The sequence below is a fragment of the Leuciscus leuciscus genome (genome assembly GCF_965113295.1).
Source record: "Leuciscus leuciscus genome assembly, chromosome: 21".
NCBI lineage: Eukaryota > Metazoa > Chordata > Actinopteri > Cypriniformes > Leuciscidae > Leuciscus > Leuciscus leuciscus.
The window spans coordinates 28,976,288-29,000,842 of NC_138745.1; the positions used below are offsets into that span (position 1 = coordinate 28,976,288).

The 24,555-nt window shown below is 36.2% G+C and overlaps 3 protein-coding genes and 1 long non-coding RNA gene across 5 annotated transcripts in view; 2 read left to right on the plus strand and 2 right to left on the minus strand.

Annotated features, from left to right (window-relative positions):
* LOC309485037 (neurotrypsin) overlaps window positions 1-11,864 on the plus strand; it is a 45,238-nt gene extending 33,374 nt beyond the window's left edge. Inside the window, exons 11-15 of the mRNA XM_082151618.1 lie at window positions 3,743-3,884; window positions 4,029-4,310; window positions 5,441-5,563; window positions 7,991-8,271; window positions 9,052-11,864. Coding sequence (XP_082007744.1) covers window positions 3,743-3,884; window positions 4,029-4,310; window positions 5,441-5,563; window positions 7,991-8,271; window positions 9,052-9,386 — 1,163 coding nt within the window. The 3' untranslated portion in view covers window positions 9,387-11,864. The remainder of the gene's footprint in view (window positions 1-3,742; window positions 3,885-4,028; window positions 4,311-5,440; window positions 5,564-7,990; window positions 8,272-9,051) is intronic.
* LOC309485064 overlaps window positions 1-24,555 on the minus strand; it is a 153,003-nt gene that overhangs the window by 64,732 nt on the left and 63,716 nt on the right. The gene's annotated exons all lie outside the window — the stretch shown is intronic.
* LOC309485053 (cannabinoid receptor 2) lies at window positions 146-2,620 on the minus strand. Its single transcript, XM_082151661.1, has 2 exons — window positions 2,552-2,620; window positions 146-2,475 (listed from the first exon to the last, which is right to left on the minus strand). The coding sequence occupies exon 2, from the start codon at window positions 2,440-2,442 to the stop codon at window positions 1,498-1,500; it is 945 nt and encodes a 314-aa protein (XP_082007787.1). The 5' UTR covers window positions 2,443-2,475; window positions 2,552-2,620; the 3' UTR covers window positions 146-1,497.
* The window catches only part of ndst2b (N-deacetylase/N-sulfotransferase (heparan glucosaminyl) 2b), an 81,511-nt gene continuing 70,492 nt past the window's right edge, over window positions 13,537-24,555 (plus strand). Inside the window, exon 1 of one of the 2 annotated variants that reach the window (XM_082151615.1) lies at window positions 13,537-13,669. The gene's annotated coding sequence lies outside the window, so the exon portion shown is untranslated. Of the gene's footprint in view, window positions 13,670-13,692; window positions 13,874-24,555 lie in introns of those variants that run through there. The other variant, XM_082151616.1, reaches the window with a different exon arrangement.

Below are 24,555 nucleotides of genomic sequence, written 5' to 3' on the forward strand. Positions count from 1 at the left end.
TAAGTAATCAACTTAACAAAATATATAACACTGGCCTTGAGATTTTGGGATATTTTAATGCAAAATTCTTACATATTGTACCTTTAACTTGGATGGGTTAAATGCAGAGGTCAAATTCCAAGTATGGTAACCCATCACTTTCACTTTCACTTTCACTTTCATAATGAACAACACTTGTCTAATTCATGGAGGTGGAAAAACAAGTTCTTTGTGACATGCAAGATTTATTGTAGGCTATTAAAATTTGAATGCAAAAGAAAAGGCATGAGAGTCAGCTGTTTTTGTCAATTTTAAGTTTGAATTTAAAATGTTTGCGATTTTAATATAAGTACATGGTTAAATATTTGACCACTTGCTTGAGCAACTTAATATAAGTAGAAGTAATGCATGGAATAATAGGCCTACGTTGTTTAAATTGTGTTTAAACGTGCATACGTCCATTAAAGAGTGTATATGTGTAGCCAAAGAGAATCGCATAACTTCTGGATTTGAAATAAAAATAGTAAGTAGGTTTTTGTGGTACAGCCGCGGATCAGTTACGCACTGCAAACACAGCATATGTGAAAGCACTATAGCGTGTGCTGCTCCTTCACCGCTACACGCACCGCATACGCAAAAGTATGAAAAATGAAAAAATGAGAAAATTCATGATTTTATTAGATCTAAAAGGTCATACAATGTCTCTTTTTATAATAAAAAAATGTTAGAGCCTTTGTAACATTTGAGTTTCCACCTTAGAGGGAAAAAAATTAAATGGTACTATAATAATTGTATATAATTGTGACTTTATTTTTTAATTAACAGAGACATTTTTACATTACCCTTCAAAAGTTTGGGCTCCATAATTTTTATTTTATAGGAAATTAATACTTGTATTCAGCAAGGACACATTAAATTGAACAGAATTGTCAGTAATAATTGTAATCAGTCATTTATAATGTTACTTATGTTAAAAGATTTCAATTTCAAATAAATGCTGTTTTTTTAACAGTCTTTTCATCAAAGAATCCTGGATTTTTTTATATTAAGCAGATAATATATTAAGCAGATAATAATAAGAGATGCTTCTTGAGCAGCAAATCAGCATATGATGATTTCTGAAGGACCATGTGACACTGAAGACTGGAGACTAACATTTTAAAACAATACATATGAAAAATGTAATGATAGACTCACACAAAGGTGGTAACGCTTCAAGCACGTAGGCTCTTCGTCAGACAATTAAAAGTTAAACACACCACGGAATATGGCCATGATGTGTCTTCCTACATGATTGTTCAAGAAATGTAAAACTACACACTCCATCAATCAGGGTTAGAAGAACTGTTGCCACACATATAACATGCTAAAAACATCATAATCATTGCAATAATGATCCAATCATTGACTCATTTGCCTATTTAAATCAAAACAGATTTTTTTTTTTTGGCAAGGCAATGCATTAGGCGGAGCTATACTGTAACTCCTGTTTATTAGCTAAATGTTTACTAGCTGGTATTAGTTACTAGCTGGTGAACAACAACCCTTGCTTCTCATTAAACCATTTACTAATGATTTAAGTGCTGCACGTAGCTCACGGCAGCGCAGGGTGTATAGCAATGGGTTAATGCCTGAATTCAGCAGACATAGAGTACTGCAGAAAGCAAATGCCCTTTTTTGTGATTTTGAAAGCTCTGTCATAACTACATCTGTCATCATGAAGGAAAGGGCAGGCAGCCAGCACACCAACAGAATCAGAATTATACAGCTAAAAGTCTTTGCCAAATGGATGTCCATGCGCATGCGTGCTAGCCCTGGATGTTCAGTGTTCATGTTGGCTTCATGTTGGTGGGCCCACCACACTATCATGGCATAGGCTACCAGTATGACGAGGAGCACCACCAACACAAGACAGGCAAAGAATGCCAGGTAGTTACGATCCACGTACGGAAAGAGATGGGACTGGGAGCACGATAGAAAAGTCTGACAACTCCAGCCCATCAGAGGAAGGAGGGAAATGAGGGCAGCCAAAGCCCATAATGTCAGAATTCCCACCAAGGCTCTTTTACGTGTCAGGTGCATCTTGTAGGTAAAAGGCTGGTAGATGGCGTGATAGCGGTCTACTGCCATCAAAAGCAGACTTCCAACCGAGCCCGTAAACGCCATAGTCACGCCACTCAGCTTAAGCAGATACTTTGTTCTCTGAAAAGAGTCGTCCTGTTTAAAAAGGTGGAAATCCAGGAAGGTGACGGTGAAACTGCAGCTGGCAATAGTGTCAGCTAGTGCCAAGCTGGCCATAAACTGGTATGACGGATGTCGCCTCAGGTTCCTAGAGCTGGCTATGACAACCAGAACAAGCACATTGACCAGGAGGCTGAAGGGTGCGATCATGAGACAGATTGCGCCAATGGCCACCGTCTCTGTGCTGCTTAGCACCATGTAGGTATTTGTGCCGTTTGTCATTTTAGTGATAAATCTGTTTGCTTGCAGCTAAATCTGTGGAAAAACAGTGTATCTTATCATTTTAGATTTACACAATTTGCTAATGTAGTTATTTTGTAGTATTACTCACCTGTACGAATCATTCATAGAACGAAGTTTGTTCCTTCTGTTGTCACTGTTGCCTTCTGTTGTAACCCAGTATAAGCATGTTACACAGAAAGGAAGGAAGGGAGAAAAAAACATAGCCATTTCCTATGTGGTTTTGAAAATCCTATGTGGTTTTTGAAAAAGCATTGCAAAGTTTAATCTCTTAAATGTGTCTGCCTAGACACATTAATAATAATAATAATAATAATTATTATTATTACCATGATTATCATTATTATTATTAAAAGTGTGTATTGATAGATAGATAGATAGATAGATAGATAGATAGATAGATAGATAGATAGATAGATAGATAGATAGATAGATAGATAGATAGATAGATAGATAGATAGATAGATAGATAGATAGATAGATAGATTTATTTTAGATAGATATTTTATTTGTTTGACTATTTAAGATTTTGACATGGAATGCACAACCCATTTTACTTTTGTAATGTGACATATTTTTGAGTGAAATATTAATAAGCACAATGAAGCGCAGGACTTTATTCCTTTAGGAATTGATTGGATTGTGAAAGTAGGGGCGTAGACATTACATATTGAAAGGAGGGGTTGAAAAATAAGAGATGTTAAAGACGTTAGCTGAAAAGGAAAGATGCTTTTTTTCTGGAGTAATATTCACTGATGAATTGTGTACAGTAAGACCATGATTGTATATTAAGAAAGTAATTAAGGCCCATTTAGATGTCATGAGGACACTATGAATTGCTTAAAGTCCCACTGTAGTCAATCAGTTTATCCCTTTAAACTTATCTTTGATTACTAAAATGACACATTTAATAGTTTTTTCCTTGAAAATTAAAATGGCTTGAATGTAACTCGGGGATCAAACATTGACGTGACTGGTTACAAATCGTCAGAAACACCAGCAATTTCAAAACGCGTTTTTGAGACCATCTCTAACTTTAGTTTTTCTAAAAACAAAAACCTTATTATTAGGGCTTTACACTGACTGTTAAAACCATGTGCACGTCATGTGGTTTAAGCTACACCTCTAACAGTTCGGATGTGGTCCTTCAGTCTGCAATCACGTAAGCTTAAATGGAAAATGACTTCTTTCGCGTTTTCCTTTTTTTTTTTTTTTTAAAGATGCAGAGTAAGTGACAAAATCTAAGGTAGTTTCTATTTTGCCTGCTTTTCTGTGGTTTCAGGACCTCTGGTACGATTGGCAGGTGGCGACAATAGAAAAGAGGGCAGAGTGGAGGTGTTTCTTAACGGAGAGTGGGGAAGCGTCTGTGATCATGGCTGGAATGATGTCAATGCTGTTGTCGTCTGCAGACAGCTTGGATTCACGTAGGGAACCATTTGCAACATCTTAGCTCTAAAGCATCTCATAATCAGTACCGTGGAATATGATTCATTATCATTCCTCAGTCATGATAAATGGAGATTAAAAAAAAGAAAAGTCTTTAAATGTTTTTATACTCTCTTTGGCAGTGGGGTGTCAAAAGCACGACCGATGGGTTATTTCGGAGCAGGGAAGGGGACCATCCATCTGACCAATGTGAGGTGCACTGGGAAGGAGTCGTTTCTCGGAGAATGCCCTTCTAAAGGACAAGACAGCCACGCTTGTAAGCACGGACAGGATGCAGGTGTATCATGTGATTATTTGCCGGAGCCAGAGGCTGACATAGCAGTGGTGGGCACACACACCTGCGGTTTGAGAGCTGGCGCTGAGAGACGCAGCAAGAGAATTGTGGGTGGATACAAATCTCTCAGGTAATCACATTTGTACTGCTGTGGAAGCAGTTCTACAACACATGTTGTGGATATTTGTTCAAAATGGATTGCAAATACAAGTTGTTTTAAGACATGCTACACTGTTAGAAAAGGCTAAATTAGGTGCTAAACAGAACCCTAGGGATTTTGACTCCATTTTAAAGAACCCTTTATGCCCAAAAAGGTTCTATTTAGGAGAAATGCCTTAAAATATTACATAATACTTTCATTTTTAACAGGTTATTTAATTTTTTTTTTTTTTTGTAGTGATGAAGTATGTTTACAAGTTGTTTAATTCATAAAATGTAATTGAAATAAAAAATTATTTGAAACAAAATTTATTAAAACTAAATCCATTAAATGAGCCTATGATGGGAACCCCTAAAAGGCTCTATATGTGAAGCGCCTGACAGAACCCTTTAATGTTCTATATAGAACCTATATAGAAGTGTCGTTAAATGAAATTGTAAAAATGATATTTCTTTCTCTCAGCTTTCCAGATCCCCTCATCTTCAATTGGTCAGTTAAATAGATAATCCCACCCTAAACTCACAACATTGCAGTGTTGTTATTGATAACTAAAATGTAAACTTATTAAAAATCACTTTTGGTCATTGAAATAAAGCTGAAATAAAATAACATTTAAATATTGAAATTTATGGAAACTTTAAAATTGTCTTTGGCAACAAACTGAAATAAATCAAATTAAAGTTTGTTAAAATACTAACATTACTAATACTGAAATAAAAATTAATTAAAGCTAAATAGAAAAAAAAAAGCTAATTAAAAATGTGAATAAATACTATAATAGTACACTGTACTATAATAACACTGTACCACTGGTTAAGTGAGTGTTGCTGTACAAACAAAGAGTAGTGCCACAAACCCTCAGTGTTTACACGTTTTGGGAAAGCTATCCTATAAATACATTATTTATGGTTGTCTCTACAGATTAAGGTATAAGAAAGTAAAAAAAAAAATAAAAAAAAATACATGCTTCACTTTTGAATGATTTTTAATTGATAAAATACAATTCTGTCACCCTACTTCTTCCCAAATTATAATGACAGTGTCTATTTCTTGACCTCATCCAGTGTGTGTGTGTGTGTGTGTGTGTGTGTATCCCGCAGGGGTGACTGGCCCTGGCAGGCGTCCCTGTGGCTCAGATCTCAGTCTAAAGGGAATCAGCCTCTGTGCGGAGCAACTCTCATCAACTCCTGCTGGCTGCTCACTGCAGCTCACTGCTTTAAACGGTAAGAGAGACACTTGCTGGACATCAGTGGTATTAGCTGCTACATTATGTCTGGGCTCTTCAGCTATAACCTATTTTTCAGCCAATTTTTACTCTATAATAACTTTTAACTGATTGATTTAGAATAAATCATTGAAACTGCAAAAATAGGAAACACTCTGCAATCATGAAAATTATAAAGCACAAATATCTGCACTGCGAAGTACAAAATATTTTCAGGACAAGGGAATGCTCATTTTTCTTCATTGGCCTACTTAATGATTTAATGTACAGTTCTAAAAAAATAAAAAAATATCCCTATGTGGGTTGAATATATGTGACCCTGGATCACAAAACCAGTCTTATGTTGCACGGGTATATTTGTGGCAATAGCCAACAAAAAATTGTATGTGTCAAAATTATAGATTTTTCTTTTATGCCAAAAATCATTAGGATATTAAGTAAAGATCATGTTCCATGAAGATATTTAGTAAATTTCCCACCTTAAATATATAAAACATTTATTTTTGTGAATGGATGCAGCACAATCGCCAATAGAAATGGACAACTTTAAAGGCGATTTTCTCAATATTTCTGTACCCTCAGATTCCAGATTTTCATGTATTCAGCTTTCAGATGATGTATAAATCTCAATAAAAAAAAAAATTACCCATAAGACTGGTTTTGTGGTCCAGGGTCACATATGGGCTTTAACAGTTTAATTTTCTTTAGTTCCCTAATTTGTCTTAAAATTGCTAAAATCTGATAATTATTCATAAAAATGTTTTTGGTCCGCAATGTTGTTGAAGAACACTGGCATATGTATTTCAGATGTCATCTGGCACAAATACATTAAAAAAAGTTTTAATTTAAATATAAAAACTTTCTAAAGCTTTATTTACCTACACACAAACTACTAATTGTAATCCCAAATATATGTATTTACACTACTGTTCAATGTTTATTTTATTTTTATTATAAATTAATACTTTTATTCCACAAGGATGCATTAAATTAATCAAAAGTGACAGTAAAAGACATTTATAATGTTACAAAAAAGTTATATTTTTTTTAAACAATGCTGAACTTTATATTCATAAAAAAAAAATCCATCACAGTTTCCACAAAAACATTAAGGAGTACAACATTGATAATAATAAGAAATGTTATTTGAGCAGCACATCAGCATATTAGAATGATTTCTGAAGGATCATGTGACACTGAAGACTGGAGTAATGATGCTGAAAATCCAGCTTTTCCATCACAGGAATAAATGACATTTTAAAATGATGGCTGCCCCCTAATAGTTGACTAACCATTAGTCGACTAGAAGAGGTTAGTCGCAGAAAACCCCCCCCAAAAAAACCACAGGATGTGCGAAATCACGCAGTCTGTAATGGACAGATAACGGCAGGAAATCCAAACATTCGCCTATCATTCATCGACCTCAAATATGGCTTATCACTTGAAACAACTTTACAAGTCTGCTTGCTCTAATGTTAACCGAGATAAATGTGCGCTATTATTAGGTGCATAAGTGTTTGTGTGAGTGCGCTTACTGCATAACATACAGGCACCAGCACCATTGCCTTTAACTTAAAATACTCCGTCATTTTTTGTCATTCAGACAAGAGGAATGCAAACTGTAAAGGGTCTACTTTTATTTCTGTAAACTCAAAATAACAACAAAACATTGTGCTTTTGTAAAATAATTAAAACAATCAGGATGCGCTTTCTGCCTTCTTGGTCTCAGTCACGTCACAAAACCAACCGAAACTCAGTGGATACTTGCCTCACAGACATGAGAATTATCTACTATCTTGAAATATCTACTTTTAAATAAACAAATTCAAATGTAAAATAAGTTTTCTCTGATTATGTAATACGTATAGCAGCTAGACGTGTCCACTTGCTACTGCGGGGATGACCAGTCAGCATCGTGACTTAATTTATTGATAATGTTTTCTGTGTTTTTGGCCGCAGAGATTATTAAAATGTTTAGACAGTCTCCTCTGGATTTTTTTACGACACACTCATAATCATCACTTTTGCCGGTGGGCTGTGGCAAGCTTTATGTGTGTGTTTGAGCGCTGGTTAGGCTATGTAATATATAGGCAATAATGCTTGTTTGATTAATGGCTTATTAATATAAATGCGTGATTAGTTGACTAATCGCTTAAATGAACGACTACTAGTCGACTAGAAAAATCTTTAGTCTAGGGCAGCCCTGATTAAAATAGAAAGTTATTTTAAATTGTCATATTTCAAAATATTACAGTTTATTTTTATTTTTAGTCAAATAAATAAGAGATTTTTTTTCTTCATTAACAATAAACAAATCTTACTGACCACAAACGTTTGAGTGGTAAGGCATGAATTTATGTAGCAGTGGAAAGATTGAAATGGCAGTACATCATCTGTAATATGAATGAATGTCTTGATTCTACAGGTTTGGCAGTGATGCTTCACGGTACGTGGTGAAGCTCGGGGATTATCACACGCGGGAACAGGATGATTTTGAGCGCGTGCTCTCTCCAGAGCGCATAGAGGTGCACAGGAAGTACCGAACGGAGAGCTGGGAGCATGACGTGGCTCTGGTCCGGCTGAAGGGCGCCGAGGGGAAGTGCGTGGCCTTTAACCCTCATACTAACGCCGCCTGCCTGCCCGCACCTGGCAGCAAGTGGGGCAAGAGACCGGCGTCTTGTGTCATCACTGGCTGGGGAATGACAGGTAATGGTGGGATGTTCTTACATGGGCACAATATTGGCAGGTCATGAAATGACACACACACACACATATTTATACATATACACTCAAATGTTTAGAATCTTTAAGATTTTTGGGTAACACTTTATTTTGATGGTCCCTTTTGAACATTCTGTGAACTATAAGTAACATTGCACCTATGTGTCAACTAACTCTCATTAGAGTATTAGTAGACCTATCTGCTTAATATCTGCTAACACTTTATTTTGATGTTCCCCAACAGACATTCTACTGACTATAAGTAACTTTGCAACTACATGTCAACTTATTCTAACCCTAACCCTACCAGTCTACTAATACTCTACTAACACTCTAATGATGTCTCTTATGCTCACCAAGGCCATATTTATTTGATAAAATAGTAAAAGTATTATGTAAAGTATTATTACAATTTAAAACAATTGTTATCCATTTTTAATTATTCCTGAATTTTCAGCATCATTACTCCAGTCTTTAGTGTCACATGATCCTTCAGAAATCATTCTAATATGCTGATTTGGTGTTTAAGAATATATATATATATATATATATATATATATATATATATATATATATATATATATATAGTGTCTTATTGTGCACGATTCATCAATCCATGTTATAAAATGGATTATCTTTTTATAAAACAAAAATCTTTGTTTTGTTTGGAACAACATGAAGGACAGAAATGTCATTTTGGGGTAACTGTTCCTTTAAATGTGCTGCAAATGGTGTTTTACTATTTGTTTTCCCCCTATTTTTCAGACACTGAGCATCCCAGCACTCTTCTTCAGGCCTGGGTTCCTCTTCTGCCCTCGTGGCAATGTAAGAAGCGCTATGGCGAGCGTTTCACAAGCCACGACATGCTGTGTGCGGGCAGCATGACGTCTGACCTGAGAAAGCATGCTGACAGCTGCCAGGGCGACAGCGGGGGTCCGCTAGTGTGTCAGGGCGAGGCAGGGCGCTGGGTACTGACAGGGGTCATTTCCTGGGGTCACGGCTGCGGTGACCCCTCGTACCCAGGTGTGTATTCACGGGTCAGCCGTTACCTGCTCTGGATCGAACAGGTGACGCACAGCACCGCCCCTCTTCAGCACTGAAGCGCCACTCTCTCGGAAAACCACCCGCCCGTAACACCTCAGAGACCCAGGACTCTATGAAAGGATAAACAAGAGCCTGAGAGTGTTTAACACCTGCTACATGCTTTCAACACCCTGGATCTTAATTCCTCTGTATTCTATCTGTACAATTCAATTTGACATCGTTAGCATTTAGAGATTAGGAAGTCTAGAGTCTGGGAAGGTTTTCATTCATCTAGGACACTGTAGAATGACCAGTGTGATGTTAAAGGGACAATTCACCTTTAATAATGTTCGCTCATCATTTACTCACCCTCTAGTTCCAAACCCGTATGAGGGTTAGTAAATGAGGATAGAATTTCCATTTTTGGGCGAAGTGTTCCTTTAAAAGAGTGTGCGACATGTGATTCTACTGTGCATTTAAAATGTTTCTAGCGCCATCCAGAGGCTGCAGTGCATGTTAATGTATGTATTGTCTTTAAAAGCCATTTGATGCAGCTACCCAGGCCTTCCGCATGGTATAGAATGATAGCTAAAGCTGATTTTTATTCTGTGAGGTGGAAGAAAACGGAATGGATTATTTTACTATTCTTATTTAACTGAAGGCTTGAACTGCAACTCTAATCTTCGTGGAAACATTTTCAGTGTTGTGGATTAGACCAGTGAAATGAATCACGTAGGCTTTTTTAGATAGCGACAGTCGAAGTGATCTTTAAAACCATGTGTCTTCTTTATGTGTCATACATTTAATGCAGTTTTTAAATCATGTACAGTAAATTATGATATTTAACTTTTCAAACTGGCATTCATTTACTATCAGTATTGATGCATTAACATACTCTTGAAGATAAATGACTCAATATGTTTTGTTTGTCTCAGTCTAAGTACAAGTTTTAGAATGGCATTTTAGAATCATTATAGCGAATAACCTAATGTGACTTTTCTCTTATTTATCATGGTGATTTAATACGTGTGTAAAGGTAGTACGGCGATTGATAATGAGGTTCATCCAGTCAAAGGGTGAAATCGAGGAGTTTCTCATTTCTAATGCGTAGAAAGTGCAAGTTTGTGACTGACAAAATTTTGGTTGAAAGTCAGTATAATGAGATTTTATTTTGTAGCATCTGTACTTTGTTCTGTGAACTGTGTGTTTTCATCCAGTGGGTGGCGATATTGTGTTTTTTTTTTTACTCAATTCTGTTCTGTCCTGTATATAGATTCTAGATTATTCAGTCTGTTTCTTATTTTAAACCCATTTTGATTTATTTCTCCATTGATTCCATCAGAATTACAGAACCGAATTCATGCAAAGAATGACCGATTTTTGTATTTAATTTGAAGAGAAAAAAGTAAGCAACAAGGGCTCTTTAAAATGCATCATTAAGAGAGGCAATAGGCAAATAAGATGATGGATGAGAATGTAAAAGCCAAGAGCTTCATATACATCCAATTTTGTCATGATTGCACATTTAGATGTGATGAAAATTGGAATAATTATTTCCAGTTGTGCAAAATATGGGCTGGGTGAAAATAATGTGACATTTCAAGTTTCCAAAATTACAAGGAAGTCTAAATCATGTGTGCTCTATTGATGCAACAAATATTCGCAGAATCTTTCTCTTAAACACTCAGTTTACTGCGAGATCTGAAATTACTTCTAAAAAGCCAGTTCTTAACATTAAAAAGTTCTATTCAGCCTGCTTCATAATTAATGCATATTGTCGTACAAATTATTCTAATAATCTGATATTGCCTGCTAAATTATTTAACAGGCATATATTATTCATGTATGCTTAATATTAGTGGAGCCATGCCTTCCGATGGGCCTGCATATTTTTATGGCATTATATTGCTATAAAACCCAGGGCTAAACATTAAATGGTGGATTTTCAAGAAATAGGAACAGTTAAGATCTCAAAGCACTACTTCAGTTTTTTTTTTTTTTGCTTAGAGGGTCTTGTAGGTATGTTCTGGAGATGTATCAAATGGGAACTGGACTGTATCAAGTGCTTCTCCTCTCTGAAGACTAACTTCTGTGTTTGGATGGTGTCTGCTTAGATCTTCAAAAGCCATTTTAGAAGTAAACTACACAGGCCTCGCTCTCAGAACACTGCTTAAAGCCGCATCAGAGCTTTGGGACTCTTCATCAAGAGTCATCGGCCGTGATAAGGAGCTCATCTCCCTGACTCTGGAGAGTGTTGATATCTGTTGCATGTCATGCAATCATCTGTTTGTACGTTGATGATGTTCTCAGTCATTACCAAGTCTTTGAGTTTCTGTAAAAAAAAAAAAAAAAAACGCTCTGAATATTTTCATGTGTGACAAGTGCCAAAATAAAGTGACCTCTTCTTGTGGCTTTGGCATTGTATTGCTTCACATGGTTTAATAATACATTTTTGAAGATTATATTTTTACATTTCATATTGATTATTCATTTAAATTTTAATTAGATTGTAACAAGACCTATTATACCACTGCAATAAATGTTTTTGCACTTCAAAAATAACATGCACAAATTGCACAAAAATAAATAAATGAAAGAAACTTTACCACAAAGCAATAAATAACACACACATATATATATATGGGCCATTCTACAGAATTGGTGCAAACTGCTGTCCCACAACCAAAAAACACATTTAAAAAGCATTTAAGTATTCACATTTTAGAAGTTTACTAAGACCCTTCTATTATCTATTAAATCCCACAATAATATTTAAAATATAAGTAAGCTTAATATACATAATATCCTCATTTATTGGGTACTTTCAATTGGGAGTTGGCTGTTTTCATTTTATCTTGTGAAAATGATAAAAAAAAATTTTTTAGTTTTTTTCCATTGTTGTTTTTAAAAATATATATAAAAAATATATATAGTAAAAAGTAAAAAAAACAACCTTTTTTTTATTTTTTTTATTTTTTTAACATGAAACTTTATGTAAAAAAATGTGTCCCGCATTTTCATGTCACTACCGAAACAGTGTGTGTTTTAGTCCATTGGTTGAGACTGATTTTAACCATACTCCTACATTTTTGATCAGGAAATATTCCTGTGTCCCTCTCTCTCTCATAGCCTCTGTGTGTTCAATGTGTTCAAAAGTCTGAAAATCTGTGTGTAACTGGAACGTCACTATACCAAACACCTTTTTTCTGCAATTAAGCAAACTTTTTGGGGTGTTATTCCATAAAATTTAGTTTTTATGTGTGTACAACTGCTCAGAACTGTGCTAGTAACCATATTGGTTATCATCTTTGAACTAGGCTCAAAAGTATCTAAAATTGTCACTAGTCATCATTGTTTTGGTAGTGACAAAAGGGAACAACTTAATCGTTTATTTGGGGGAAATAAACAAAATTTTAGTACAGTAATCCAAATCATTAGTATTTTAGTATGTTTTATAGTGTTTTAGTATGTGAGTTAAAATTCTGTAGTGTGAATTTGGTAGTGAATGCTGTAATTCACTACCAAAACATTACTTCAGTCTGTCACAACTGAAAATGTGCTGTCACATGTTTTGTCTAAAATAAAGTATATTGAATTATCAACTAAGATGTTATCATAGTGTTTGGTTCAATGTATATTCAAACTATGAATCTAATCTAATCTAATCTAATCTAATCTAATCTAATCTAATAACTTTGAAATCAGTATGATTAACTTAATGTATTTTACAAAGAATGATTGTATTCAAAATACAACAAATTTAATAAATTACACTTGAAATATTGTTAAAATTGGAATTGTTATTGATTTACCAGTGACATTTTTGTTTTGTTTTTTTAAATAGCAAAAAATATATTTACAAGGTAGATGTTAGGAATATATATATGCTGTGACATAGTTAAATTTGGTTAATTTCTTCCTCTTTTTTTTTTTTTGGCTAGTAGAAGTTTTGAATGGCCGGTAACTTAAATTTAGTAGCCATAATAGTCCTATGCTGTCATATATGATTTTATGTACATATATTTATTTTAAATTTGGTTTTAATTGATCACTTAAACATATAATTTTTCTAATAGACTGTTTAATTATCAAACGGTAAAAAGAACCTAGTAGGTAGGTACCCTAACATGACAGGGGTGTAGTGCATGGATGAGGAGCTGAGAACTTCGGGCTGTTTAGTGAAGAACCCTCCCCGCCCGCCCGTCAGCTGCTCTACTCTCGCGCATTCGGCGCGCGCTGAAGATGGCGGAGCAGCGCGAGCGAGCGGCGCAGGATGCGCTCACGAGACATCAAAGTTCTTTCTGTGGCGTCCAGTTGATTCGGATTCTTGCGACCGCTCTCAAAGCGGGCATTTAAAACGGTAAGGGGATGCGTGCTGAGTGCTGTGTTCCAAGGGGCTGTTTGCTTTTTCTGGAAACACACACACACACACACACACTCACACACACACTGGTTTGGCGTTGACTTCAGTTGCAATGTGGCAGTCCGCTAGATGCAGGAACATCTCGCCTTCAGCCTTGATGCATGAGGACTTGAGTGTTGCGTGACATGTTCGATGAAAGTGGTATGTACTAGTGGATTGTTTGTAGATTGAAGACAAATCAGTGCTATTGTTTTCAAAGTTGCAATGTTTACAGTTTGCTTGAGACCATCAAATTCTCTACAGTCAGTCAGTACTCAGTAGCCTACAATAGGTGGAAGAGACCTGTCAAAATGTTTGTGTCTCTAGAACGGGGTTTGTAGTTTATTTTTAGTTTGTGTTAAGCTTATTATCTTAGTAATCTAAGAAATCAAGGTTCTGTTACACAGTTATGTGCTGAAATGGGGTTGTTTATTTATTTATCTGTAGCAGAGATTGACCGATATTGCTTTTTTTAAACAAATTTTAATTGTCTGATACATAACCGATTTTTGTTGTTGACAATAATGATGATTAGACCAGAAAAATAGATATTAAAAATGGATTAAGAATGTTTGATAAATAATAACAAGCCTAATCTAGGCTATATGTTTTTTTTAAAAAGTTAAAAAAAATTGTTTTTTATTAATTTAGCAAATTAAGATACGCTTTTCTTACTTGAGAATAATTGGCTGTTATTTAAGTCATTGTATAATTTTCCAGAAATCATAAATTAAGTTTAAATAAATTGTTGGTAGGCTACTATAGATACTCAACAAATGGTGGCATTTATCAGTAGCCTGATAAAAAGAACCGATAACTGATTAAATTGAAAATCATGACTATCGGTTACAAAATATTGTTTAAACCAATCAGTCTACCTTAATTATAAAGGATCTTTTGTCACAGTTATCTCCATGTAATTCAACGCACAAACAAACCTGTTGATGATGTATCTTTGTGCTAAAACATACAACCTGGAATTGTTTGCTGTGGGCATTTGGGTTGTTGCCAGCGTGCGGTCTGTGATATTCTGCCAAGGTGTGTGGGAAGTTTCTCTTGATGTGTTTATTTTGTCTGTGTTTTGCACATCAAAAAAAAAAAAAATTGTTTTAGAGGGGATAGACAAGTTGATAATATTTTTTTTGTCATTCTAACATAAGAATATCAGTTAAATGACATATTTCAAAGCACAAGGGCCTGCTTGCTTTTGAGATGCTTGTTAAGTTTTACGTTGTGAGGGAATAACTGGACTGTATGATTAGGAAAGCATCTGTTTTCTTGCCTGTGAATACTCACGGCAAGATAGTTTCACTGGCTGTGCATCCGAGATCCGAACACATCCATTTTATGTGATTTTTATACCATAGATTCTGAGACTAATAAAAATGAAGTCTCATTTAATCTGCTACTGATAAGATGTTTGCGGTTTAAAGTAAAACGAAACTGGAGAGGAAAGACACAAAAGGCTATTGAAGTTTTGAAAGAAATGACTACTGTTGCTGCTGGTGGAGTGATGGCACATTTGAAATGAAATTATGAAAATCGTTTTTTAGACGTTTTAGCTTTGACTCAGTAATTACATTCGGCAGCTATTGAAGTAGGAGAAGAGAGAAATAAAAGAGCTTCCGCCTCCTTTGAAATGAACCTATTAATGCCTCTCATTTGACTGAGGAACCCAATGAGTGCTGGTCAGAGAGCTGAAGATGAATACTACTCATTGAGTGCCTCATTGATGTCCTTGATGAGTCAGATATAATTAAACATTGTTGCTCGTGGGCTTTATTCTCCAGACTGTAATTTGCTTCATGGAGAGCTTAATCAGTGCTCGATAAAAGTGGAGCCAAACCTGTTTATGTGCTTACTGTGTAAATAGACCTACCTTGTCTGCTCACGACAGCCACCTCCTTCAATCTGTCATACCCTGGATGCACATTAATAATATGCACGCACTCTTATAAATTAAAATCGTATTTTTTGTAATACACTGCCATGCACACAATTTATATGAATGCTAGTCATCAGCTACTTGTGTCCATTTGACATCAAGTGCAATGCACATATTTTTGTTCAGTCACAATAGGTAAGTCAACAAAGCTGTTTGTTTCATTGTTAATGGAGCAAAAGCTGCTTTAGTATATGAAAGCTAATCCTTATTGCAAACCAAGGCCAAGGGTTGTAGTCATTCATTGTTTGATTTGGCTCTTGACTTTTAAGACACACATTCTTATGATTAGTGGCTGATAACACAGTGTCAGTTCTGTTTTTGTGATGTAACTTTAAAAACTTTGCCAGTGTTGCTTAGAGCAGGACTAATTGCTATATTTAATGGAACTGAACAAAGTGAGGTGTGTTTGCATGTATTTAATTAATTCAAATGCAATAGTGAAGTACCTACAGTGTGCCGATTGGCTGATAATAGTTTATGCAATGCTTTTTCATTGCTGTTTTGGAGTTTGTTGTGTAAGTGGGTTGGCGTGGTGGTGTTTGTGGTGTGGATTCTGTGGAATGCTCCAATGCCTGGTTTCTGGCCTAACCAATATAGTGTTCCTTCTTCAGTTCCCAAAGACTGAGTTGCTCAATGTGTCCCTGAATTCTCAGAGCATTGATTTCGATTTTAATTTATGAACTATAAGACATTTTGTTGGATTCTGTTCTTGAATTTACTATTGCAGTAATTAGTTCCAAAATGTAGCCATGCCTATGTAAGCATCCCTATGCATCCGACTCAAAGGCCATTTCAAAATGTAGACTACATGATTATGCTGTCCCCTAAGATTTCTTTTTGTTAAATTGTAACACAGTGTTGCATGTATCCTTAACAGATAAGCCTATCTCACAATGCACATACTGGATTATAAACATACTTGTTTGAAATAGTTCGGTTGAATTAAAAAGGGACTATTTTACCCTATGCATTTAATGGTATTATGCTGTTAGTTTAGCAACATGGTGATGTCTAAAGGTGCATTCACACTGTTGGAATTACCGTAATTACAAGGTTTCGACTTGTAAAAAGTGTTCACGTCGTAGAACTCGAAAACCCGACTTGTACCACCTGACTGCTGCAGATTCATTTTGCCATTGATAATGTTGCCATAGAAACGCATAAATCAGAGTCTGAAGAATGTCATCCTTGGAATGTCATTGCATAATTATGATAATTACAACATGGCGTGAACATGGTATAACTCCTGGTGCTTTTGTGGACATGAAGCAGCTAAACACACAGGAGTTAGACATTAGCATGTTGCTAAGCTAACAACATGATACCATAAAATACCTACAAAAATATTGGATAAAATAGTCAATTTTATTAATCTGCAAGGCAAGGCAAGTTTATTTATATAGCACATTTCATACACTATGGCAATAGTGCTTTACAGAAAGGAATTAAAATAATCACAAAATAAAAGCAAGGAAAATTAAAACTGTTATAAAAGAAATTAAAAGAGATATATGATACAGTTATAAAATGAATTAAGAGTAAAAAGATGATACATAGATAAACTTCTCATCTGGCAAAACACCGGTGTATCATATTTTTCACACCTCCCAGTTTTACTCTGAGATTTTCCCATGGTGATTAAACTGTGTCTGATTAAACCATGGCGGAAACACTGATTCATAATATAATATATTTATAATCTATAGTGATCAGTGGTCCGTGATGAATGGCGTAAAGTTAATCACTCAAATTTCACAGATTGCTTTATGTCACAAAAACATTGTAACAAAGACCAGTTGTAATACAGTACCATTTATAAATGGTAGAAAAGTGGTAGAAATGAATAATTTTCATCATTTTGAAATTAGATGTAGTTATTTGGGTTATTGGTCACAGAGCTCTTGCTTCAGTGTTATGTGTTGGACTCAAAAACACGTGATGTCCTAATAGTGAATGCCTGACTCAGGGGTATGAGCTTCCCACATGCTCTTGAAGGCAGAATCTGATGCACAGTTCAATTTCAGTCAGGATGCTGCCTTAGAAGAAGGTTTACAACAGAGCCTGTGTCTTATCAGTAAGACTTTTAAAATATGAATAAATACCCTGATAGATTGAGTGTCAGCATGATGTGTTTAGTATAATGACAAACAATGGGGAAAATCATCCAGAAGGTCTACTCTAGACTAGTCTGTATTTTAGTCGCCTGTTGTTTTCTGTAGGATATATTGTACTGTAAATCTTACTTTCCATTTAAATTGGGATCTCTTGGTATTGCTTTCTTCACTTAAAGTTAATATTGTATAGTTAGAGCTATTATTTTTGTGTTCTGTAAATGGCTGAGGGTACTTGTAAATAATCCTTTTGTTTGAGGAGCCGTCATGAGCATCTATGGTGGAACATTCACATTTAAACCAACAGGTGAAAATGTCAGTTCAGTTTTGAGGATCAAGATGCTAACAATAGGAGGCATGCAGAGGTAGCGTCTTGAAGTCTCCTACGTCCTGTCCCCAGGCAATAGTCTCCAAGCCTTGTTAGCCGACAGTTCCAGCTCTCTTCCTGAGAAGGAAGTTAGGAATGGATGGTAGCAATGTTGAAAAAAACGGGTAAGGGGGGATGGTGGGGGGATGGTGGCGGGCTGCTCCACGGGGAGCCAAGAGCTGTCTGGTCAGGGATCAAATTCTCGCACTGTTGGCTTGCTCGCATCCATAATTCATGTGCTTTTTTACTTGCAGAGGAAAATGGAAAATGTGCTGTGCTTTTTTCCTCCAACTCTCTCCTGCTCTCTCGCTCTTTCATCCAACTATTCTCTCTGACATGAAAGAGTCCGCTTGAAAGCAGGCATTATTTGCTGGGAAATCCATAGATTTTTGGGTTTGTTGTATTTTCATATTTGTATGCCCGTACTCATTCCTGTGGCTCTCTGCTGACTTATTTTCCTTCACATTGCACACTAACATACTTTCATATTGGTTAGGGATTTGCAAAACTATGTATTTTCAAAATAGGCTAGCCTGTGAGTTGCACAAGTGACCAGTTGACTAATCACCTGACCCTGATTGCACAGGTAATTTTTTAAGTTTTTGCATTAAAACACAACTAGACTTGGACTGGTTTTAACCTTGCATGGTGTTTAAAAACGCAATGTTTGTGGTGGGATGTTCAAAAAGAGCAAGCACAAGTAGCTCTTTTTACCCCAAGTACCTGGGAGTTTAGGTGTGTTCACTTTACATCATGACGGAATTACCATAATTACTCAATTCTGATTTGTAAGTGTTCACATCCTCGTAGAACTCATAACTACAACTTGTAAACTCAGAATTTTCTGAGTGCTCTGCACTCAAAATGGCATGGCTTCAGCATTAAAATGTAATTAAGTAATTTTTTCATAATATTTCTGTTTAATAATTAATATAGTTGAATGCCTTAATAATGCAAGAATAATCTAAAAGTCTGATGACGTGAACAGATCCAAGTAGAATGCTGGGTTGTCATCTAGTAATCACATGGCGTGAATTAATCATTTGGCATTAGCATGTTGCTAAGCTAACAATGTGATCATTTGAACAGTAAAATACACACAAAGACACAAAAATTGGCTAAAGTGGTACATTTTTATTAGCTGAAACTATTTTGCATCTATTTTGTATTAAGATGCAATGGCCATGTGTTAAAACAAGAAGAAGGAAAAAAAAGAACCTCACTAATTTACTATTTCACCATTGATTTGTTACCCCCGATAGCACACATCACAGAGACATCTATTTAGCTCCTTTCACACAGCGCGTTTATCCCGGGAAATTGCGTAAAATTGCTAGAGTGCTTTCTGTGTGAACGCAAACACGTCCCGGGATTGATGCTGGGATCGATGCCGGGATGGGGACCTAGTAACGTTGCCGGGATCAGTCCCGGAACGCGCCCTGTGTGAACAAAAGCCAGGACCAATGCCGTAAGGGGTGTGTCATAGTGATGACGAACATGCCATCCCACGGGCCTTTCTACAACCTATGCTACAGCAGATGGGGAACGAGCCACTCTGCAAACCCAGTGGCCCTACTGGGGAGTATGGACTCGTCTTCGTGTAGAAATGACGAGAGGAGTTATCAGCAGAGCTGACATCTGACAGGAGTTATCACATCCTGACATCACGTGTCTTTACGGGATGTGTGTGAACGCACTCACACATTCCGGAAAATCACTGGCAGTGTGAATGAACCAAAATCAAACGATCTCGGGACAAATCCCGGGACACATTATCCGTGTATTTTCCGGAATCTCTGTGTGAAAGGGGCTTTTGATGTCTGCATTTACATCTGCAAGATGTATTTTTTAGAGTGTTTGCTCAACAATATGTCTCTATATGTTTCCTGTTAGATGTTAAATAGACATTTAGAAAATGTTTATGAATGTATGTAAAACTGCTTTTTCTGAGACGTTTATCAGATGTTTTTCCAGATGAAGCGCACTTTAGCAGACATCTTAGAGACGTACCTGTGCTATCTGGGACATACATCTGTAATAAAATTTTAGTTTTACACACAGATGAAAGCCAGGGCCTTATTTGCATCACATATATGAAGGGACTTTATGGTCTAAAGATGTTTACGCTCCCACAAAATGAGATATTATGTGTCCTAGAAACCACCTTGTCAGATGCGGAGTCTGCATTGAGCACAGCAGGGAATGTATTTTCCTCTCCAAAATCTGTTAAGTCAGATAAATCCATTTTCATTCAGTTCAATGGTTTTAAGTTGGCAGAGAAATCGTTTTTTTTTCTTCTGCTTTTTATCAAATCGATTACCCATTCAGGCTTGTTTGACCAGCTGAAAAAGCTAACATGGCCATCTGCTGATATTGTCATAATAATGTTCACACACCAAATGTTAGAACTGGATGTGCGAGACTAGTCGATACTGCTGCCGCTAGTCGAAATACTTGTCATTTACATATATGCACATTTAATGTTTTGCTTTATATTTTCTTTTACAAAGGCTACGTTTAAATTACAATCATGTTAATGTTTCATTTTAAAATTAATATATTATTTTGAAAAGCATATATCTGGAGCAGAAAACAAAATAATTTCATATTACCTCAGGTTTTGCATGCTGTTTTCTCTGTGGCTCTCACAGCGGGTTCAGAGAAATGTTCACATTTGGAAGATGAGCAAGTGAGGGAGTATTTTGAAAGCCTACACAAATCTTTTCCCTTTCTTCATGTCAAACTAGTATATAACAATATAGCTTGCTTATGCATCTAGTCAGTGGCAAAATTTCGGTTTAAACGTTAATGAAATGAGTCGTTGCACAGACAACCCTAGTCACACGGCAGGTAAACCCCTGCAGAGCGTCATAATCAGAGATCAGACTGTATTGGGATTGCTAATAGAGGCTGTATGTTATTTACTAAAAATGTTTTCCTCATAGACTTGCAGTTTATTGAAATCAGAATAATCATTTCCTTACTGGCCTGGTTAACTTATCAGTAAATATACTGTAAAACAGAATTCACTTTTCCTCTAACCCAGCTGAGTGGATTGATCTGACATCCCGGGGTACCTGTGAACATTCGACTTCCAATGCTCTCCAATTGTTTCTGTTTACAGTTAGTACACACTTAAACAGTGTTGGGGAAGCTAATTTGAAACAATTGAATTTGAAACAACATTTCTCAAAGTATTACAGTCAAGCTACCATCATGTAACATTATAAAAAATAGTTAGTTACACTACAAGCTGCTAGAAAAACCAAGTTTGTGAGGTGGCAAATTTGTACAATATGATTTGTATTAAAATTTTAATTTTTTAGAAGTAAAGTATGAAGATCCACCCCTAAACCTAACCTCCACACAAACAAAACTGTGTGAATGAGAACATACGAATTGGCCACCAATTTGCCAAAACTGAAATCTAGTTATGATTTGCCATGAGAGTGTTGATCAAAACATAGCTTGCTATTGTGCATTGAAGCTTTTTAGAGGGCAATATCTTTTTAAATATTTAAGAATTGGATGATAAAATTTAGTTCTGCAATTAGAGCAGTCTTATCTTGCACAGTTTCTCAAATAAAGTAATTGCATTTAATAATTGGCTTCAGTTTGAACTGATAAATTTACACTACTGTAAATGTATCTATCTAGTAAAAGCAACTAACTAATGTAACAGAAACAAAAACAGTGATTAACAGTGTTTGACTCAATAAAAACAAGACCGCAACTCAAATCAGTAAATCGTTTATTTGAACCTGTTTGTTTACATGAACCATTTGAACAAAGGCCATGTTCACAATGAAAGGGAGTAAATAGGATGATGCAAGTCTTTGTGCTATTGCTTGCTAATAAATGTTGATAATTGACTCTAATTGTATCCGGTTAGATAGTCGCCACACCACGTCACTGCTCATTTGCATTCATATGAAGGCTGCTTATCTTTGTTTTATGGCCTGTGGTACAATTCGCCAACTCTCATTGAACTGAATGACTTCCAATGACTCATTCGCTGTCAGTGTGAACACCCCTCGACATGGACGTATTCAGATGCTCTCTATTTTTGTTATTTCATTAACATTGGGTATGTCATTTTTTTGTTTAAAGTGCCAATTACGATGACCCATTTAGATCTGTTTTTCATTAACCGAAGGGCCTTTCTGCATTCATCACTGTATGACACTCCGCCATCTACAAAACCATTAGTTTATTTGTTTGGTGAGTCTGTTTGAATCTTCATTCCCTTAAAATGGCTGGGATTTAAATGACTGTAGGTTTTCTTCATGCTGGATTGCTTTCAGTCTTGCGTCATTTCCTTGTTATGTGCTTTGGACTGAAGGCACTTCAAAGACTGTCATCTTCATTCCATAAGTGGAAATCCCTCATTATGGTTTTTCATGTTTCTCAGCCATCTCACTCTGTTTTCTGTTAGAGAAATCTGTATAATTCAAGGATTAATCCATGATATATTGCAAAGGATGAAGCATTTGTTGTTGAATTCTGTTTTTCCACAGTCAATCCAAATCGCTTTTATAAACGAAGATAGATGCACCCAGCCTCATGGTCTATGTCAGTGTTGGTCACGTAATTCATTTACTCCCTGTTAGCCAAAATCCGAATCATAATTAGCTCAGTATTTCTGCATCAAGAGAGCTTGATCTTTGATTTCGTTTCTACATCATTGGACAGACTGATAACTTTCTAGGGGGAAAAAAAATCGTTCTTTTTTTAAATGTTATGATAGCACCATCTCCCATTTTTCTGATGTTAACCCGAAGTTAAACATGTTCTTGAAATAACACGCTAAGAATTTTATTTCTGGAGCTCCAAAAAACATATTAGGGTCAGTCAGTTCTCCCAGGGTGGCAAATCCCGGTTTACTGTGCCAGCTGCACTCCTGCATGTCTTCATCTTAAAGGGGCAGTTAACCCAAAAATAAATATTCTGTCATCATTTTTTCACCCTCGTGTCATTCTAGACCAGTATGTTTTTCTTTCTTTTGTGGAACACAATTTTTTGAAGAAATGTGTCAGTCTTTCTGGAGCAATATATTTTGATCTTCACAGATTTGTAATGACATGAGGGTGAGTAAATGACAGAATTTTCATTTTGGGTGAGCTGTCCCTTTAATTATTAGGGCCTGCCGCTTAATAACTTACGATATTATTGTTTTCACAGTACTCTAATGGATCTCTTTCATGCAAACAGATGATATTTAGTTTCGCCTTGACCTTGAACACGTGCCTAAGGGGCTGACCTCTGCACAGAGAGCAAACACTGACTATTGTGCTCCACAATACCGCTTTGACTTGTTTTAAAGCAGTACTAGCCATTAATTATAAAGATGGAGTGTATGAGGTGCATACATTTGCATAAATTTGCATTTTTAATACCATGGCAAAAAGAAAATTGTACATGTAATTTGATGGATTGTTAAGCGTGCACACAGAACTAGGTTAAAGTGAAGTTCATTCTAAAATGGCACAAAATATTTATATTCTTAGCAAGCAAATGATTTGGTGGCTCTAAAATGGCACAAAATATTTATATTCTTAGCAAGCAAATGATTTGGTGGCTCACAGGCACCCATGAAGACATTTTTTCTAGTTATCTGGTGAAAAAATAGAAAGAAACGCACACAAAAAAAAGGCTCACTCCATTTTCTCATTCAGCAGCGTTTGGCTGTGTAATAGGATACTGCACTTTTCTTTAGTCTTTCTGAATCTACAATGAGATTCCCTCTCTCGTGCTGCCTTTTGAGTAGCGGCATTAGCCGAGGGCTTTGTCACTGCAGGATTGTGGGAAATGATATGCTTTGAATTCGAAGCAGGTGCTTTAGATTTTTATAAAAGGTCGGAGGAGGATAAATGCATTGTGGTCAACAGTTAGGTTAAAGGTTGTGGCCGTCAAGCAACAGTTGGAATGATTGCATGTTTTAAATTCTCTGTTCACAATGGTTCCCCTATCATAATGGTTAAATGTGGAGGTTTGCAGCTGCAGGGCGTCCCACAGGACCTCTAAATCCCCCTGCCTGTACTTAGACTGAGCCGAGCATCTCTCAGAATACCCGTAATGCTCTGCCTGTCTCCTGGGGCGCAATCAACTGAAACTGGCCCGTAATCTCATAAAGAGAGTGAGAGAGAGTACTTCAAAACCCAGCGTCATATTATGAAAATCTTCACCTGTGGTTTTTGGCACGTAGTCTCGCAGCCACGCTGTGCACGTGTCATAACAGCGGATACACCTTGTCATTTAGAGCTTTCAGCACTGTGAGAACATAGAGTTCACTAGATAAATTATGCATGAGTTATGAACATCCTCTGAGAGACGAGTTGTACTTTCGAAAGAGAAGTCTTGATCGTGTACTTCTAAACATTAACGATGTTGTCCTGCGGAGCTCTGCTCTGACTTTGCCGCA